The sequence below is a fragment of the Anabrus simplex genome, chromosome 1, assembly GCF_040414725.1.
Source record: "Anabrus simplex isolate iqAnaSimp1 chromosome 1, ASM4041472v1, whole genome shotgun sequence".
NCBI classification, from domain to species: Eukaryota; Metazoa; Arthropoda; class Insecta; order Orthoptera; family Tettigoniidae; genus Anabrus; species Anabrus simplex.
Genome location: NC_090265.1, coordinates 427,598,202 through 427,618,941, shown reverse-complemented (window position 1 = coordinate 427,618,941; position 20,740 = coordinate 427,598,202). Strand labels below are relative to the sequence as shown.

The 20,740-nt window shown below is 36.2% G+C and overlaps 1 protein-coding gene across 1 annotated transcript in view; it reads left to right on the top strand.

Moving 5' to 3' along the window:
* LOC136866925 (diacylglycerol lipase-alpha) overlaps positions 1–20,164 on the top strand; it is a 245,167-nt gene extending 225,003 nt beyond the window's left edge. The window contains exons 14-15 of the mRNA XM_067144016.2: positions 8,887–8,993; positions 20,019–20,164. Of these exons, the coding sequence (XP_067000117.1) occupies positions 8,887–8,993; positions 20,019–20,044 (133 nt within the window). The 3' untranslated portion in view covers positions 20,045–20,164. The remainder of the gene's footprint in view (positions 1–8,886; positions 8,994–20,018) is intronic.
* Positions 20,165–20,740: the final 576 nt, after the last annotated feature.

Genomic DNA, 20,740 nt, shown 5'->3' with positions numbered 1-20,740 from the left:
ACTGCGTGAAAACATGTGTTGGGATATAACAATCCAGCGTGCTGTCTCCAAGATTAAATGTATAGATTCACTGTCGCTAGGCAACATACATAAAATTGGTAAATATAAGTCAGGAACCATTTTAAGTCCATGGCATAGAAAGCCATTTTCGATCCCAGACACGAAGAGCCACATTCAATCCGTAATATCTGGAAGTGTTTTGCCTGTGTGTATGCATGTGATGCCCAGCCAAATCTATGACACACAGAGATCTGAAATTTTTAACATGGGCGTATTCTTAGATAAATTTTTATGCAGGTAAAGATCTGTGTTCATGATGACATGACAAATATAGGATATCTGAAGGCAAATCAAAGCTTATTTTCTCTGAATCTGCCATATACAGGATCTGGAGAGGTTCCTATGTGCTGGAACATGGTCTTTGAGTAGGCATACAAGGTGAGAAAAATGCATATATAACGGTAAATAAATAAATAATGATTAGAAATGCATCACACTAGGAGGACGTATTAAGGGATAACAATAGAAGAGAAAGGCCAAGACATGAACAGTGCAAAACAGGCCAAATAATAATAATAATAATAATAATAATAATAATAATAATAATAATAATAATAATAATAATAATAATAATAATAATAATAATAATAATAATAATAATAATAATAATAATAATAATAAGAAGAAGAAGAAGAAGAAGAAGAAGAAGAAGAAGAAGAAGAATGTAGGTTTCAGTAATACCATAGTTATGGGCACTTGATGACTGATTAATTGGCATGTAAAACAAGTGAGCAGGACAAAATTATGCCACCTCGGCATCTCCAAAATCTTTGAAAGTTGTTATTGATACATAAAATCAGTGATAGTATTATTTAGTTCATAGGGTGCTGTTTCATATCTTCAAATTACACACAGCACAGCACACTGCCAACCAGTGCAGAAACACGCAATTATTCAATACATTCTTCTACACAGCCAAGCCAAGTTCACTCCCTAGGTCTCACAAACCTAACAACAATAGGATCAGGTCAGAGCAAGAGTTGGGGACATCATGTATGTATTCCATTTTCTGTGTTCAGGAAACAATGAAAATTAAACTCTTGGCTAGGTGTTGCAAGCCAAATACTGTTGGTATTAGAAGACTACAAGGGTTGACTAAGTGAGGTCCGATAGAAGGGTGAAAGTGGTGTTGTTAAAAGTATGTGGATATGGCTAGGAGTCCCGCAATTTCAAGTTTAGAGCCTACGGTTACCCCTTTTAGTGACCTCTTATGAGTCAGAGTCCAAAAATCGGTTATATAATAATATAGTGTGCTGGTACTACTGTTGTGATTAATAATAATATTAATAATAAATACTATCATCAGCACTGTTGTTAATAAGGCTTTGATATTTTATAATGATTATAAGGGTGTGCCGTAGACATATTCTACACCCCAACCAGTGGATGTATCTTCTTATTTGTCGCACAGGTACTCTCAGAAGACAACAACAATTTCAAACATAAGTAATGTAAAACATTAGACCTAATAAACTACAGTCAGAAGAAAATTCACAAATTATAGCACAATTTAAAAGACAGTTGTATCTTTCTCTACACATGTTAATTTCTCATTGAGCCAGTTAGAGATAGCATTTCACTGATCAAGCATAGCTGTGTCAAAGAGCAATTCTTGCTTCAAGAACTGTAGCTGTCAATGACATCAACAAGCAACATTTACAAGGGTTATTCGGTGTTCTACAAATTTACATGTCTATCAACACATGTAATAAAGATGAGGCTGCCATTTACATGACAGAGTTTTTGAACAACTTTGAGTCAACTGGAGTACCCTCAAACATCTTGGAGCAGATGATTATGGCACCGATTATACTTTTCAAGAATATGAATCCTCCTTCCCTCTGCAACAGAACATGACTCTCAGTCAAGAAACTGAGGCCAAATATTATTGGGAGTCACCATCATGATTGTACATACAACAGACAAAGTACAGTAGTATTAATTTCTCAGATTCAAATCATCCCTTCGGATATACCGTTTCAATTTAGATATCTGCAATTCCCCATTTGTTTGAGTTTTGCCATGTACATCAAAAAGAGACAAAGATAATCACTTAAAATTGTAGGACTCCATCTTTGAAAACAGTGCTTCTCCCATTGTCAATATTGTATGTGGGATATTCAAGATTTGGAAAGCTAAACACTCTACACACCTTAGCTCCGAATGGAAGGACACTTAATATAAGGAAAAACTAGTTTGCTTTTTTATAAAACATGGTCTTTTTTATTGTGTAATATTTTTAATGACCAACCCGGTATCTTAACTATTGAAAGTAACAATATTAAAAATAAAATATTTCATGCAATTTATGTAAAGGCAATGTGTGTCAATAAATATTTCTATTTTGCTTTAAAATAAATGGTTTAGAAACATCTAATATTGAATTAATAAACTCAGGCAAAGCCATGGATACATGCTAGTGTTGTTAAAATGCTGCATGTAACTCATATCCATTGGGAGTATGCCTGCAATGAGCTGCACCACCTTGAGACGAGGACCCAAAGTTACTCCACACCATTAGAATGTTATTTGATTCAGTCCTCAGACGAGTAGTGCAGGTTTTAGAGACCAGGGGAGGACACACCAGTGCCTGATATACGGGTGAGCTTACCTGAAATAACTGGCAGATGTTAAAAATATCAAAATCTGTTTTCACATTCACTAATGTTGCCACGGAGCTCATAATTGAACTTACAATACTCTTCCAGGGTATCGTTATCTGTTGAGGTACTGGTATTAACTTTGTATTTTTAAATGCTGCTATATTGTTTTTGCCACCTATTATTAGAGATAAGGGCATTGCAAATTCAGGGTTTGATTATTTTCAAAATCTGACAAGTACTTCTCAAGAAAACTAAATGTCTTCAAATGTTCTTTGTTCAACAGCCATGGCTGCCCTATTTGAATTAATGCTGTCACTTAAAGGTGATAGAGTATTTGTTCTTCCCTTACTCATTACCTACATTGACATTAAAAGTTTTAATTCATACAATGTTGTCATAGTGTATTAAGGGGCAGAAAAGATGAAGACCTAGCTGTTGGATGAACTCAGTATGGTGTGCATACCTTGGCTGCCTGATTTGTGATTCATTCCAACAGGCTCCATGCAAGTTTGATTATGAACCCCTTAGAAACATTACTAAAAGTGAAAACAGATTTTCATTTCCATTTAATGGTTTAGGAGTTATTTGAGGTGAATATCTTTGCTGACTCGCCCTGAATATGAAAGTATATACAGTACATACATACACTGGCAAAAAATGAAATCCCAACACCAAGAAGGAGTTGTACTAGATAAACGAAATTTGAGAGGCGTTTGCACATCTGAAAGATGTATTCCAATTTGTATGCTAGTTGATGAAGAGTGCTGCTATAGTAGCATCACTATGAACTTGTAAAGGAAGTTTGCTGTACACTTAGTGAGCATTAGTCATTGTCCGATGTTGATATGGTGAGGTAGGTGTGAGTCAAACATGTCTTTAAGGGGATGAAGAAGGCAGTATCAGCAGCCTACTGAGTTTGAATGAGGCCGTGTAATAGGGCTACGAGATAATGCAGAAAGACTTGGCAGGGATGTATCCACAGTGCATTGGTGTTGGTAACAATGGCCACGGGAATGCACTGTCTCAAGAAAACTGGGGTCTGGATGCACACGGGCCACTATGGAGAGGGAGGGGCGATGTATTCACTGCATGGCTGTGATGGATCGTACTGCATCAGCAGCAGCCATTAAGAGCTTCAGTTGGCACCACAGTAACACAGCAGACTGTAAGAAATCGGTTACTTGAGGGACAGCTCTGAGCCAGACGTTCTGTAGCGTTCATGCCATTAACTCCAAATCACTTCCATCTGCAAGTTCAGTAGTGTCAAGCTAGAGCTCACTGGAGGGTGGAGCAGAGATCTGTTATGATCTCAGATGAGAGCTGTTTCTGTCTTGGTAAGGAGGAGACCAGGTGAGCGCTTGGAATCAAGCTGTCTGCGGCGCCAACACACTGGACCTACACCAGGAGTTATGGTCGGGGGAATGATTTCATATGACAGCAGGAGCACTCTCGTCATTTTCCCAAGAACATTGCAGCGAATTTGTACGTCACACTGGTGATTGAACCAGTTGTGCTGCCATTCATTCACAGTATTCAAGTGGGTGTTTTCCAAGAAGATAATGCTCGCCCTCATTCCGCTGCTCTCACCCAACAAATTTGTTAGAGGTACTGCCAGCTGCTCTGCAAGATCACCAGACCACGTATGGTACATTATGGGATGACAAATCCAGCGTCATCCAATACCTGCATTAACCGTTGCTATTTTGACTGAACAAGTACAAAAGGCATGGAACTCCATCTCACAAAATGATGTGAACTTGTGTGACACAATGCATGCATGTTTGCATACTTGCATTGAAAATCGAGGCGACCACAGCGGTTGTTAATGTACCACCATGTCACATGTCATATCATGCATACTTGAACCTGTGACCTGGAAACTTTAATCAAATAAATATGTTACCTAGACAATTGCTTAGCCTAAATTACACTCCTTTAAACTTATGTCTTCTTGGTGTTTGGATTAATTTTCCACCAGTATGTATTACAGATAATGTTTATTATTTCTTATATATTGCATAACAAACATTCCATGTGAAAATCACATGACTGTCACAGCTACTTTGTTATGTTCAGATATTTATGAACAGCAGTGTGTTTCTATTAGAGAAGGAAAGTTAGTGAGGAATACAAACAAATTTGTTAGAGTTTTTATTGATTGAGGCAAAAAGAATGTTATACAAAATATAACTATGAAATACATCATGTATATACCCCCTTTTGATATAAATTATCTCAACAAGATTGCTGCTTACTACAGATGACTTCAACTTTGATAAAAACTAAATAATAATCTGTAATAATATTATCTATTTATAACTGAAAATGAAATGAATTTTTATACAAACAATAATACTTTTCATATCTGATGTATGCAAATATCTTTTAAAAATTAGGACAAATTTACACCACAGGTAAAGGAAAATGTTTAACAACATTTATTAGTGAATGTGCACTTCATGACTTCATGATTTCAAGTCGGTAATTATACTATAAACATCATTGGCAATGTTTGCAGAAAAGGTCGGGGTATTCCTGCAGACCTACAAACATGAAAAGAGAAAAATTTACTTGCTCTATGGTTCCATCTGCATGCCGTAGAGCAAATAGTTCCATTTATATATGCATGGGATTTTGATTAAGTGAGATGGTTTATTTAATTTCTGAAAACTTCAGAGTTAATAATGAGAAGTCTTGACCTGTTGAAAATATTGTTCTACCTCCCTACCTTCTCCCTCACCCTATCTCATACTTTAGGGGAGGAAAGGAAGCATGCAGTACATAATTAATTCTTCCTTAATTATTCTATTTCCTTATAAGTGTGGTAAGCAGTTCCAATTAAAAACTCTCATAATTTGTAGATGTATCCAAATCAAGTAGGTAAATCTGCTCCTCAATAAGAGTGGAAAGCTGCACTGAGGGTAATTTTGAAGATGACTATTTTCATGACAGAATGCTCCAGTGAGGTAACTTACTAAGTGTAATGAGGTCAAAGAAATTTAGTGTATATTGTGAGTTTCTAATAGGAATTGTCTACTACCTTCTGTATAATTTCCATTGTTGCTTAGTATTGACATTAGGGATTTTTCCCCCTTTTTTCTGATTTACTTATGGGATGAAAACTAAATTTATTTTATTGTTTTATTGTATTTTGATTCATTGCAAATTTTGTGAACTACTAGTATTTTCCATTTGACTCTTAAAATATATATTTTATTGAATATATGCCAGCCGTGCATTTTGGAAGTAAAAATATGACAAAGTTGCTCCAGTAATTGGAATTCTGTTTTTTGTCACAGTATCATTTTTGGATTAGAAATTTTCTGAATTCACCCAGAAGAAAAGTTAGACATCAGTGACAGCAAGAGACACAATTAAGGAAACATTTTAACTGTTGGCATACCATGAAGAGTGCAATAGTACCCAAAACTATTTTGCAGAGTCAAGAAATTCCCATTTCAAATAGGTACTTGACAAATTCAATGAAACAAATTAAACCATCAAGAGAGATTACATGAAGAAATTCATTTATTTCCATTTCACATCTAAATTACAAGGTGAAAGTATAGATTAAAAAATAAATAAATAATAATTTGGGCTGAGAAATATTTGTGCATAGAAAAAAAAAAGAAACAAATGTTGTCTTCTGGTTTCCAGAATCAATCAATCAATCAATCAATCAATCAATCAATCAATCAATCAATCAATCAATCAATCAATCAATCAATCAATCAATCAATCACTACTGATCTGCATTTAGGGCAGTTGCCTGGGTGGCAGATTCCCTATCTGTTGTTTTGCTAGCCTTTTCTTAAATGATTGCAAAGAAATTGGAAATTTATTGAACATCTCCCGTGGTAAGTTATTCCAATCCCTAAGTCCCCTTTCTATAAATGAATATTTACCCCAATTTGTTCTCTTGAATTCTAACTTTATCTTCATATTGTGATCTTTCCTACTTTTCTACTTTAATACTTTTAAAGACACCATTCAAACTTATTCGTCTACTGATGTTATCCCATAACATTTCTCCACTGATAACTTGGAATATACCCAAGTCTTCCCAGCCCAAACTGTGCAACATTTTTGTAATGCTACTCTTTTGTCGGAAATCACCCAGAACAAATCGAGCTGCTTTTCTTTGGATTTTTTTCCAGTTCTTGAATCAAGTAATCTTGGTGAGTGTCCCATACAGAGGAATCATACTCTAGTTGGGATCATACCAGAGTCTTATATGCCCTCTCCTTTCTATAACTCCTACATACCCTCATAACCATGTGCAGAGATCTGTACCCTTTTGTACAATCATATTTATGTGATTACCCCAATGAAAATCTTTCCTTATATTAACACCTGGGTACTTACAAAGATCCCCAAAAGGAACTTTCACCCCATCAATGCAGTAATTAAAACAGAGAAGACTTTTCCTATTTGTGAAACTCACAACCTGACTTATAACCCCGTTTATCATTATACCATTGCCTACTGTTCATTTCACAACATTATAGAGGTCATTTTACAGTTGCTCACAATATTTTAACTTATTTATTACTCTGTTCAGAATAACATCATCCGAAAAAAGCCGTACTCTGATTCCACTTCTTTACTCATGTCATTGATATACATAAGAATACATAAAGGTCCAATAATACTCTTAATTATGACAGGGTCAGATAAAGCTTCACCTACTCTGATTCTCTGAGTTCTATTTTCTAGAAATATAACCACCCTATCAGTCACTCTTTTGTCTAGTCCATTTGCACTCATTTCTGCCAGTAGTCTCCCATGATCTACCCTATCAAATGCCATAGATAGGTTAATCGCGATACAGTCCATTTGACCTCCTAAATCTGCTATATCTTGCTGGAATCCTACAAGTTGAGCTTCAGTGAAATAACCTTTCCTAGAACTTAATACTTCATTGTATACCACTTTCACTTGATTACTACAGCATACTTGTTAGCATGGAGACAACAAAGTTAGTTTCTCAGTTTTTGGCATTGCTATAAACAAATAAAAATATGAGACACATTCCAGAATTATGAATACTAATTTATTTAACTTTAAAACTACCACAAAATACTTATGAATTAGCATTAAACCACAGCAGTGCAAAGCAATCTGGTGTCAGAACAACTAGTCTACTTTGTTCTCATTCTGCTTGCAAATATGCAATCTGGCCAACGAAATATGTCTCGTGCAAAGTACTTTTGAATGTTACTGTATATCAAATATAATTATGCATACAGTATTTACTGACATATTTTATACACACTATCTTAGGGTGATCTGATATGCTTGTTTAATTTACATTGTGAACTGTGAATCTTCAAACTAGAAGTAACATGATATTCTAATAATTAGTTTAAAATATTGCCAAATAGTTGAGAATCGAGTTGTAGTTTCTTGCATTGATATCTGCAAAGCAGAAAGCATCAAAAAATCCATTAAATCTTTCCTTCAAAGCATCAGAGCTTGTACACAATTGTTAAAGCTACTTTCAGAGTTCATCTCAGTTTAGATCAGAAGATTAAGATAATGATGATGATGATTATTATTATTATTATTATTATTATTATAAAGCAAGAAATACATATTGTTGAACGGAATATCTCAATCAACCAAATTTTAATAATTCCATTGATACAGTTGACAAATGATGAGAAGTTCAATCAAGGTGTAGGAAAGAGAGCTTAAAGTTGTTCTTGGATCAAATTATACTGTAGGTTGTCTTTGTTATATCAGGTGGAAAGGTGAGAAGACTGCGGATATTTTAGTCATAAACTGAAATTAGCAGGCATGGAGATAGCGAGAATGATTGTTAGCATAAATATTTAACATTTTAATATTAGACCAAGAAGTTCAAATTTATCTAACAAGATTCACTGACACAAAAAAAATGCTGAAATATCAAAATTATAGTGTACCTTTTGCAACTTTATGATGTTATCAAAAGAAGTTAGTTTCTCTCCCATTACTTAGCTTCAATCCTTTGTATAAATATTGACTACTTGTAACTCCTGTTTTTTAATGTGTTGGTGAATTAAACTGAAATTTCTATCTATTTGCCAGAACCCATGATAATGCATATCTGTTGGAAAGTACCTTAGATAGCTTTGTGTGTCATACTAATTTTCTACAATGCAAGTTCAGTGCATGTGTTTGCATGTGAAATGGTATGTAGTAAGCTTGTTGAAAGTAATATAGCATGGCTGACGTGTAGTAACAGTCCGACAGAGTTGTTGGATGCCTCACACAGTAAGCAGCACCATGAACTGCCCTGGGATCAGACCACCAGATCTTCTCGCATCATCACTTACACCTTTACAGGTATGTATATTGGACAATATCAAATCATTTGTTTTATTTCATAAAAGGTACAACAGGGTGACATTAAAAAATGAAATCTAATAAACATTAATTTTTGTAACAATTGGAATGTGTAATACAGCAAAAAGGGAAGCTTTAGGAAAACAATATTAATGGAATAGATGGAATTACTTATTGACTTCTTATTAGTATTTTAAGGTTACACTTGACACTTAAAAAAGTAATAAAAATCTGACTTATGGACTAGTCAGTAAAGAAAGGACGTAAGATATTTCTATGTAACCATAATATTATCAGGAATGTCTTCTATTTAAAAAAACTTCAAAAAGCATACTGATATTTATTTATATTTCTGAAGAATATTATAATTTTCCTACACTGATATCATTATATAGTTATGATGATGATGATGATGATGACAACGACGACAATGATTATTATTATTATTATTATTATTATTATTATTATTATTATTATTATTATTATTATTATTATTATTATTATTATTATTATGAACTTTTAATAATCATTGTTCATAATGATGTTGAAACTTTCTTTTAAAATTTATTTAATTAACCCTGCAGTGCTCGCACACAATTCTGTGTCATAGAAGGTCTCGTGGCATCTGAGAAATGCCATTTGGTTTCTGAGGCAATTATGCTATCCCAAGTACTGTATAATGATTTAATTAATTTTAGGACATTTTGTAATAATGAATATAAATTACTGAATCTAATTTATTGATATATAAAGTCAACTAACGATGGACATTAGGCAATATATAGGAACCTAAAATGTCTCTCTGACATAACCAAGCAGCACAGCTCTACACCCATCTAATTGCTAGCCCAAATCTCCTTGGTATTTGTGTGGTTATATTGTTCCTTGCAAGTCATAAGTACAGTTTGCCTTTATATGACATATGTCAGTAGATCAAACGTATCTTTCCTGCTGTAGTTACTTTGAACCTGTTCAATTTTCCCGTTTGCGCACTCAACTACTATATAGTAGATAGAACTGTGTCATTAAAGAATACTTTCCAGCATTCCTTAAGTGTTTTAGCAAGCTTCGAAACACCTTTCACACAAGGTAAATGTGTGACGATATTTTGTCACCAGGTTTGAACATTTCTTGGAGAATTGGCTTTACGCCACTTAGAAACTCCATTTCACCCTAGGAAATAAGTACTGTCATTTTCTTCTGCTTCACCACTACTATCTACGTCTTGTTCAGTGTCCTACCGAGCTCAATAGCTCCAGTCACTTAAGTGCGGCCAGTATCCAGTAATACCGATATAAATGGTCCGTTATTGGACATTATAAATTTTCCAACTAACTCATTCCTGGTTGCCAGCATTTCGTCCCCATGTGCCAAGTTGGGCTTATCAGTTGGTACTTAGCACACCCACAAGATGCATGGCTAGTGCATACCGTGAAGGCCACTGCGTAGGCTACCTGGAGCCACCGGCAGTGCCAATGCACTTTCAGAGACTTTGTCTCATTACCAAAAATTGATGCCTGCTTGGCCAACAGATGATATAGATGTTGATTCCCATAGGGAACCTGGAATATTTGTCCCGAATGAGTAAATTTATAATACCAATATAAATGGTCCGTTATTGGACATTATAAATTTTCCAGGTAACTCATTCCTGGTTGCCAGCATTTCACCCCCGTGTGCTAAGTTGGGCTCATCAGTTGGTACTTTGCACACCCACCAAGACGCATGGTTAGTGCATACCGTGGAGGCCACTGCGTAGGCTACTTGGAGCCACCAGCAGTGCCAGTGCACTATGACAGACTTTATCTCATTACCAAAAATTGGTGCCTGCTTGACCATCAGATGATATAGATGTTGATTCCTATAGGGAACCTGAAATATTTGTCCCGAATGAGTAAATTTATAATACCAATATAAATGGTCCGTTATTGGACATTATAAATTTTCCAGGTAACTCATTGCTGGTTGCCAGCGTTTCACCCCCGTGTGTTAAGTTGGGCTCATCAGTTGGTACTTTGCACACCCACCAAGACGCATGGTTAGTGCATACCGTGGAGGCCACTGCGTAGGCTACATGGAGCCACCAGCAGTGCCAATGCACTATGAGAGACTTTATCTCATTACCAAAAATTGGTGCCTGCTTGACCATCAGATGATATAGATGTTGATTCCTATAGGGAACCTGAAATATTTGTCCAGAATGAGTAAATTAGTAAATTTGTCCTGAATGAGTAAATCGTTTCCAACAGAACAACGATGACCTAGGACACCATAGCCAATTGGTAGAGCAACCAACGCAAAATCGGGAGGTTGTGGGTTCGGATCCCACTGGTGTCCGGTTGGCCATTTTTGTTCTGTACTTAACATCTCTTCTACACGTACTAAATGTACGTAACATGACTTAATAGGTTGAAAGTCGGTTTCGATTACAATGCGGTCGTTAATATTCAATATTCATTGGCTTGGCCCACAACAGGCGACTTGAACGCACTCTACAATGTGATGGCAGTTGTGCCAGACCTGTAGCTTCAATCCTTTCCAACAGAACAAGGATGACGTAGGCCACCATAGCTCAATTGGTAGAGCAACCGACGCGAAGTCGTGAGGTTGTAGGTTCGGATCCCATTGGTGTCCAGTTGGCCATTTTTGTTCTGTATTTAACACTTCTTCTACACGTACTAAATGTACGTAACACAACCCAATAGCTAGAAATTTGGTTTCGATTACAATGCGGCCATTAAAATTCAATATTCATTGACTTGGCCCACAACGGGCAACTTGAACGCACTCTACGGTGTGATGGCAGTTCTGCCAGACCTGTAGCTTAGATCCTTTCCACCAGAACAAGGATGACCTGGGCCACCATAGCTCATTTGGTAGAGCAACCGATGAGAAATCGGGAGGTTGTGGGTTCGGATCCCACTGGTGTCCGGTTGGCCATTTTTGTTCTATACAGTACTTAACATCTCTTCTACACGTACTAAATGTACATAACACGACCTAATAGCTTGAAAGTTGGTTTTGATTATAATGCGGTCTTTAAAATTCAATATTCAAAAACTCTCCTCGATAGACACACATATCACCCTCGCCAACACACAGCGGAATGACTCAAAAGCGAAGATTCAGTCTCCCAAAATAATGCAGCAAATATCAACAACACACAGGGTCCAACCCTTAACACACGCTGCTCACCAAGTCTACCCAAGGCAAGTCTCACAATCATGAGAAAAATGGAGACCTTTCAGATGAGAAACGTGTCCTCTTACTCAAAATCACACAAAATATCACATGTCCTAAAGTTGCCAAAACTGATACAAATATAAATGACGTCATCTAACATTCGCTCCCATGAAAAGAAACAACACTGCACTGGTCACCAATCAAAGCACTCACACTCGTAAAGTTAAATATGAATAATAAAGTGGCCAACTCTGTAATAATACCATAACTTGAAACTAAGAAATTGCCACATAGAAAATTGATCATGTCTGAACAACTGAAAGTTACTGAAATATCTCAATCCTACAACTCAAGAAACTCGCATCAATAATAATAATAATAATAATAATAATAATAATAATAATAATAATAATAATAATAATAATAATAATAATAATAATAATAATAATAATTTTACAGAAAATTGGTTCTAAATATTCGGAACTTGGAATACAAAACTGTGTTCGAGGAACTCGTGAATCAATCACTAATTTACACTCATCTTTATATTCAAATAATCATGAAGGTGATGCTACCAAACTTTGTGGATCCAAACTCCACCATCTCACACATTCTCATTCACACATCATGCAATAAATCCCAGAGAACGTGACGGCATGTTTCAGTACACTTTGAACTCCCATTAACAATTTTATCTAGTCCTTCCTGACTTTACTTTAGTTACTTATTTACATTTAAGCCTGAGATGTACACTGTTTCTCAAACATCAAAGCAAAACAAATGATGAAAATAATATGAGGCTAAAACAAGAAACTGACTCGTAAAATGGATGACATTAACCACTCAGCCAAAAATCTGAATAAAATGAGAAAGCAAGCTGTGACCTCATGCAATCAGTCCACACATACATTACAATAATATTTACATTTACTTTAATAGGGAGTAGTCTTCTTTCCAAGCAAAGCTAAACTTACTGAAATTAAATATAAAAACTAACATATCCCTTTTGCTACATTAAAACACATGCACACATATAAAATTACATTGAAAATTTAGTACTCATCTATTTCATTGACTCTTGCCGCCTGCCTTTGGGACAGCCGGCTCTCCATTGTGTTAACCAGCCATATCGAATGTGATGCCTTCAGAATAGAACTGGGTCAGTCCTTGGGTCTCCATCCTGGCGTAGAAATGTGGTCTCATAGTCTTTGTTGCTGCTTCTGCTTCTGGATGTTGTCTAAAACATACCCTCATTCACAGTGTAGAAAAACTGGGTCAAGATTAACCTGCCAGTTACTAGAATACTACTGCTGGGGTAATTTCCATTGACCATGAAAAACCAGTTCCCATTCAGCTGCGGAACAAATCTTCTTATCAAACCCTGTAAGTAGGTCAAATATTTCCCATTTAAATACTGGATTGGAAATAGTGAAGTTTATGTCCTCAAAAAATCTATCTAAACAGGCAGGCTACTATGCATTGAAATGATTATCTGAAACTGTTCTTTCCCTCTTGAAATTGAAAGATAAATGCCATTCTCTCAAAGTAAAATCCTGAATACTTAAATGCTGTCTGAGCGTATTCAACAAAAGTTACAAGTCCCTACAAGATCAAGGTACATAAGTCCTAACCCGCACTCGCGTAAATAAAATTTCTCCTCACCTGCATGGAATCTTGACAAATAAAAGGGGGTAACTAGCCCACGTGCTAGTCACTTTTATCAGTTCATCCTCTCAGACACTGTTGTATGCTCGTTTGGGGCCATCACTTACACAGACCAATAATGCCTAGCCATAATGACTGTTATGCTATCGTATCATTGGTTCAACACCTCGTGTGCCTGATGCTTTCTTCAAACATATCTTGCAAGCTTCTCTAGCCTCTCGCCGGGCTTCTGAAATGTTTTCTGTTGGTCCTGGCGATTGGAGTTCCAATGTTTCCTTGTTCTGAGTTTTGTACATCACGTCCAAATCCCACCTTCTAAACATAGCTGGCGAGCAAATAGACCTGGGCTCTAAGCTTCCTGTAGAAATTGTGACATATGCAGATGAATGTAGATGTCCCCTGCAAGTCACCAAGATTTAATAAATATGAAATATACCCTGCACATTCAAATAAATGACTGGTTAATTAAATGAGCACTTCAATAAGGGCTCGGTATAGTATAGATTGGTTCTGCAACTATTTCTCTACATTGTAGAATGTAATTCATATTTATAAAATATACATTTCTAATTATAGCTAATTTTTTTAAATTACTGGAATTGGATTTCTAATATGGGATAGTGCTTAATTGATAGAGGTTCCTAATATGGAATTGGATTTGTAAGGTAAATACAATAAATAACTACAACTGCAGACAAATACATAGGATCAGTGGATGTAGACTCAACGTTCTGGGTTCAAAACCTGACAAGGTTGCATTTGCTTGCTGTTAATTTCTCAGCATTCTTATTTTCTGTGTCCACTTTTTCTTTCCCCACACACAAATGTGTAGAATCTGGCCGAAGTATTACTTGTACAAGCAGTATGAGCCTACTTCAAACATTACGTACAACTTATCCAGGTTTCTTGCTGTTGGTTGACCAAGAAAAGGCCTGCACAACAGACACATTCGGCACCTTTGTCATCCTCACTTTTGTTACCCCACTCGTCTTCTGTCTCTAGAGGCAAAATGTCAAAGTCTTCTTTGGATGATGAAGATTCAACTGCAAGCTTTTTGGTCCTTTTCTTTGCTGTTGTTTTTGTTGTTGTTGTTGTTGTTGTTGTTGTTGTTGAATTTAGTGTCTGTGAAGTCAGTTTTAATACTTGTTTGGCTTTCGGCAGGGAGATGGTGGAATTCTTTGATTTCTGCAGCATGAACTGAGCTTTATACAGTGAACTTGTAATATCTCAAGATGTTCCAGCTCTGGACAAACTTGTGCTCAGCTGTTCTTTCATCATTGGTACAAACAAACAAACAAACAAACAAACAAACAAACAAGCAAGCAAGCAAACAAACAAACAAACAAACAAACAAATTATTCATCTAGTGGTCTGTTATTTTGCACAATGAATAAGCAGAAATCATTCTAATAACATTCAAATCAAAAGAAGCAAACACCAGTTTCCTAATATGAGGTACTCCATAATAAGTCTTCCTCACTACCCCGTAATAGGGAACTTGTTATGTTGGGTTACTTGAGCTTCCAACTTAAGTAGAATCGCAATTACACCAAAATCTAAAGCAGCAACTGATAGCTTCATATTCTTCCTGTCACTCAAAAAGAAGTTTGTTGCGAACAAAAATTATCTTCCTATGGGTGTAGGCAAAGACGTCAGTATCAGCAAACTATCTCAATGAGAAAACTTTTTTTTTTTTTTTTTTTTTGCTAGGGGCTTTACGTCGCACCGACACAGATAGGTCTTATGGCGACGATGGGATAGGAAAGGCCTAGGAGTTGGAAGGAAGCGGCCGTGGCCTTAATTAAGGTACAGCCCCAGCATTTGCCTGGTGTGAAAATGGGAAACCACGGAAAACCATCTTCAGGGCTGCCGATAGTGGGATTCAAACCTACTATCTCCCGGATGCAAGCTCACAGCCGCGCGCCTCTACGCGCATGGCCAACTCGCCCGGTAAACTTATTTTTTCTATCACTATAGCAGACTCTCACATAAGAATGTGGAAGAATACTGGTAGAATACATTTCAGCATGCACTTTTGTAGTTTGTTCTGTCTCAGTGTGATTTCAGTACCTATAGTTAATTATGTCAAGGTCCATTTTGTTAATACAATTCAAAAATTATATATCTAAACCATCAAATATATAAATACACACAAGTACATGTTTTGAGAATTTAAAATTCTCTTCTTCAGCTTATGGATTAAAATCACATGCATTTGAAGACCTTATTTAAAAAACTATTTTATATCCTAACAGAATGCAGATAAAATAACAAAGCTGGTTAGTAGATACTGTAGTATTAACTTAAGTATTCACCAATTATTAATTTGATGATTTTGTGTTATTGTTTGCTCTCTATTTATCCTATACTTTTACTTCAATTGTAATAATAATTATTTTTTACTCCTTATTTGACTTACATGTTTTCTCTAATTAATTGTAATTGATTACCACAATCTTTTAAATTAATACTGTAAAAGTCTAAAAAAAGAAAAATTAAGTGGTTAAGTGTAAGAGATTGCCACTTTATGAAGACATAATAATAATAATAATAATAATAATGTTATCTTTTTACTTTCTTGGCTGTGGGCTAGCCTATATTGTTGACAATGATATGCATAAAAATTAATAAAATGAACCTAATTGCTGGCATTAGCAACAGAATTAAGTAAATAAAGTTAGAAATTAAACAGAAATAATACTGTATGAAACAATTGCAATCCCCATTTGTGTACATACTGACAAACTGCTACTAATCATAAGTCAAACCTGTTTGTTCTTAATATTGTTTCATTTATATAGCCTCCTTGAACTTCTCTAGTCATGTTGGAGGTTTTGACTTATGAAACAATCATCATCAATTCCCCAATCCAACAAGCCAGGTGTGGGTTTAGGAAACAACCCTGTTGTTAACTTGCTGAAGATTGGTTTGTTTTCAAATAGCTTTGTCGCCTTATCTTTTCCTTTTTCTCATCTGTTGCTCATGAGCAAAAGAGTTGTGAGTGGAAAGCCATGCCATGAGAAACTTCCTAAAGACTGCTTTTCTATTTATAAACATTTTTACAATTTCCATGCTACATTTTTAAAAATAAATAGAGGACATATTATAGGGACGTGGGGAGTTGGTTATCCAATGACACAGATTCCCAATGCTGCTCGAAAAGCCAGTGATGTGGTAAAGTTTTGGATTCGGTGATTCCAGGAAGAATTGGAACTCAGAGAAGACAGTGTTATAAATATTTATTTATTTATTTATTTATTTATTTATTTATTTATTTATTTATTTATTTATTTACATAATTCAAGTTCATAAATTGTTGAGGATTAAGTACCATCATCATCATCATCATTATGATCATCACCTGTATCCATGAAAATAATTTCCTTCTTATATCCAAAGGATGGTGTATTTAAATAGAATTTAGACTATGACTGGTATATGTTTTTTTGCTTCTTTAATATGATATATTTTATGTACAAGTTGGCTTCAGATAAGTAAGATAACAAGAGCTTGCATTGAGAATCTTTATTTTACAGGCAGATAAATGGATACATAGTAGTAGCATGATGAATAGAATACCTAGTGAGATCACTCCGCTCTCTCAACATTGTCTTTGGTGGCCCTGCGGTGTGTGCCACTGCAGTCACAATGAAACAGCTGCAACAACACATGCGCCAAATTGTCAACAAAGGTCATAGCATACATGCGTGAAGTCATGGTAACAATTTTAACGCCTATAGAGGGAATTTGTTTGTTTTGATATTTTCCAAAAGTCTGTATTAATATCTGTGCAGTGCTTTGTGCGTGCAACCAACTAGTTTTCTATTATTTAGAGAAAACGTTGCTGTTTTGTTCCTGGTTATAAATTGGGTTACAGTACGAAGCTTGATGGTACATGATTTTCTTATACCGCCAAAAGAAAATAATCTGTTTGTGAAGTGGACAAGAGTTATTCCACAGAAAAATAAGCAATTGTCAGCCAAAAGCGGAATATGGGACCTGCATTTGTTGGCAGATTTAATTAACTTATAAAGGCGGACTGTTTCGTTGTGAATGGTAAAAATGTTGAACATCCTCGTGTGAGGTGTAAATTAAAACCAGTAGCAGTGCCTCATATTTTTCCAAATTTACCAAAATACCTATCCGCTGAGGTAAAATCTCAAAAGGCACCCCATAGGAAAAGTAATGAAGACAGTGTCAAGAGGATAAGGAACAAGAATCACGATGTAGGTGAAGCAGTGATGGCAACAGTGAGCGGTAAGGTTCAAGGTCAGCCTTGTTGTAGTGAAGTTCATGGCCAGTCTAGTTCTCTTACCAATGCCCAAAAGCCAATAGTGTGTCTCAGAAGACGCCTAAAGAAGGCAACTCACAATTTAATGCAAGTTAAAAATCTCTTTCCTCAGTTAAAGCTAGGATTTATTTCCTACAGGGGCAGAGTAAGAACATGGAATGTTTAATGTTTTATGTTCCGAGCTGAGGGGCTCAGACGATTGAGGCACTGGCCTTCTGACCCCAACTTGGCAGGTTCGAACCTGGCTCGGTCCGGTGGTATTTGAAGGTGCTCAGATACGTCAGCCTCATGTCGGTAGATTTACTGGCATGTAAAAGAACTCCTGTGAGACTAAATTCCAGCACCTTGGCGTCTCAAAAAACCCGTAAAAGTAGTTAGTGGGACATGAAGCAAATAACATTATTATTAATTTAAGGTTTTATGTACTCTGTTTAAAAGGTTAGTTTTAAAGTACATAAGGCACAATATTGCTTTCGCTTTTTGTAATGTTCCATTTTATCTCGTGATCTCTCTTATTAAAGTCCAAAGTATTTCTTCGTGGGGACTGAGAATATTATTAACAACTCTCTGACATTATTATTCATGAGTCTAAACAATCGGGTGTTGTATTGGTTATTTGTGTATCAGTGTAACCTCCACTAAAACAGCTGACCATTTAGCATTGGTGATTGGCTCGACTAGCACCACTCTGTGGGAGCGATCCAGGCTATGGTGGGATACAAAAGGGGACTTCTACCCCAGGGGCTAATGTGCAAGATGGCGGTCGCATGCAACTACCTCTGATTTTCTGAAGAAATAGGACGTCACCCATTTCGCTTGCATTCACAGTCACTCAGTGAATGATCTCACTAGGTATTCTATTCGTCATGGTAGTAGGGCACTGAAACACAGTACTATTTAAGGTAATCACCATTCATGCCCAAGCACTTCTTGTAATGGTGACCTTGATGGTGGCATGGAAGAAATTTGTTTTCAGTCTCTGAAGCCAAGTCATGACGGCATGCTGAATAGGATGTATTGAATCAATTACTACTCACGTGCTTCTTTAATGGTCCAAAAATATGGAAATCACTGGGTGCTAATTTGGGGCTGTAGAGAGGATAGTCCACTACCTTCCACCACAAGCGCTGTAACTATTCATTCATACTGTTTACTGCATGTGGTCTGGCATTGTTGTGCAGCAACATGAGAATTCCAGGTTATTTTCTGTGAATTTCTACCTGCAAGTGTTCCAGAATGTCACAGTAACTAGGGCAGTATTCACAGTCACTCCCCTGGTGAGGAAATCAACCAGATGCATACTCTTCTGGTCCCAAAAGACCATCGCCATGACCATCTAACAGCTGCATGATAGAGCTGTGGTCTCCTGCTTCATCCCTGCAGAAAAATTCAATTATAGGGTGGAATACGTCGAATGTAGGAACTCTTGTTACCTTATTTTTTGAATTTTCCTTGTATTATAATTTGTAAAACCCTATGTGTAATGATTTTGCAAATTATGCCAACTGGAGGAACATTTTGGTTCTCACTTTCAGGCTTACAGCCACGAGTTTTCCACCACATAGGCCAAATACACCTTTCAATAATTAAAATTCAGTGGAAATTATTTCCAAATTATTGATAATTTTACTGTTAATTAATTAAAATAGAAATTTTATGAGATTTAACTTTCTTTCTCCTTCAAGAAAACTAGTCCCATCATAGTTTAATTTTTGTAAATACAGTATATTTTATATGCTGTGTGTGTTAATAACATTCAGTGAATGATAGTTCTTCACTTTTAAGAATATAAATAATGGAGTTTTCATATATTCCTCCTGTGTCATGATTTAACATGTGTTCCTAAGTTTTGCTTCTTTTACTTTCAATTATGTTTGTGATTTTAGGTTATAACAACTATTGGACCTGCTAAGCCTCAGAGGACCCTGTCCAATAACAACTCAACTGTTACCTCAGCTGAGCATTTGGATTCAGAGCGCTGCCATCTTCTTGCCTCAAATAGTGTTCAACTGCCCGCATCACCCAAAGCTGTCACTCCTCCTCATAAGCTGTGCCTGGAAACAAGCTTCACCTCTCTGCAGAGTCCATCTTCAGACACTCACCAGAATCCTAGCCTTCACTCCTCGACTTGCAGCAATGGCAAGGTGCTTAATGGCCTTTCCAAGACAACAAACCATCACTGTGTCTCATCACCTTTTGCTCTTCATCCTGTACTCTCATGGGAGTATGCTTCTATTTTAGAAGAAGAACTTATGGCCACTCTGCATGGAACACATCCTGTATATGGCACCAATTTCCCTCCTAGTATGGTAAATGGTAGTAATAATACAAGTGATCCACAGAAACCTTTAAAAGTTGACTTAATTCATGATGATTGGTTTGGATTGGCTCCACTTGCAACACCAGAGTCTTTGTCTGAGGTTTCTAGCATAAGTTCTCGAGCAAGTAGTTTGGTGCTCAATATAGACAGAAGTTGGAAAGATATGTATGGGTATCAGAAAGGCTCAGCACGTAGAGTGCTGGACAGCCCTGTTTGTATTACATCTCTACCTTTAGGAGGAGGATTGGTTTCTCCAACTGATCCTAGTGTCAGATACTTCAAGAAACC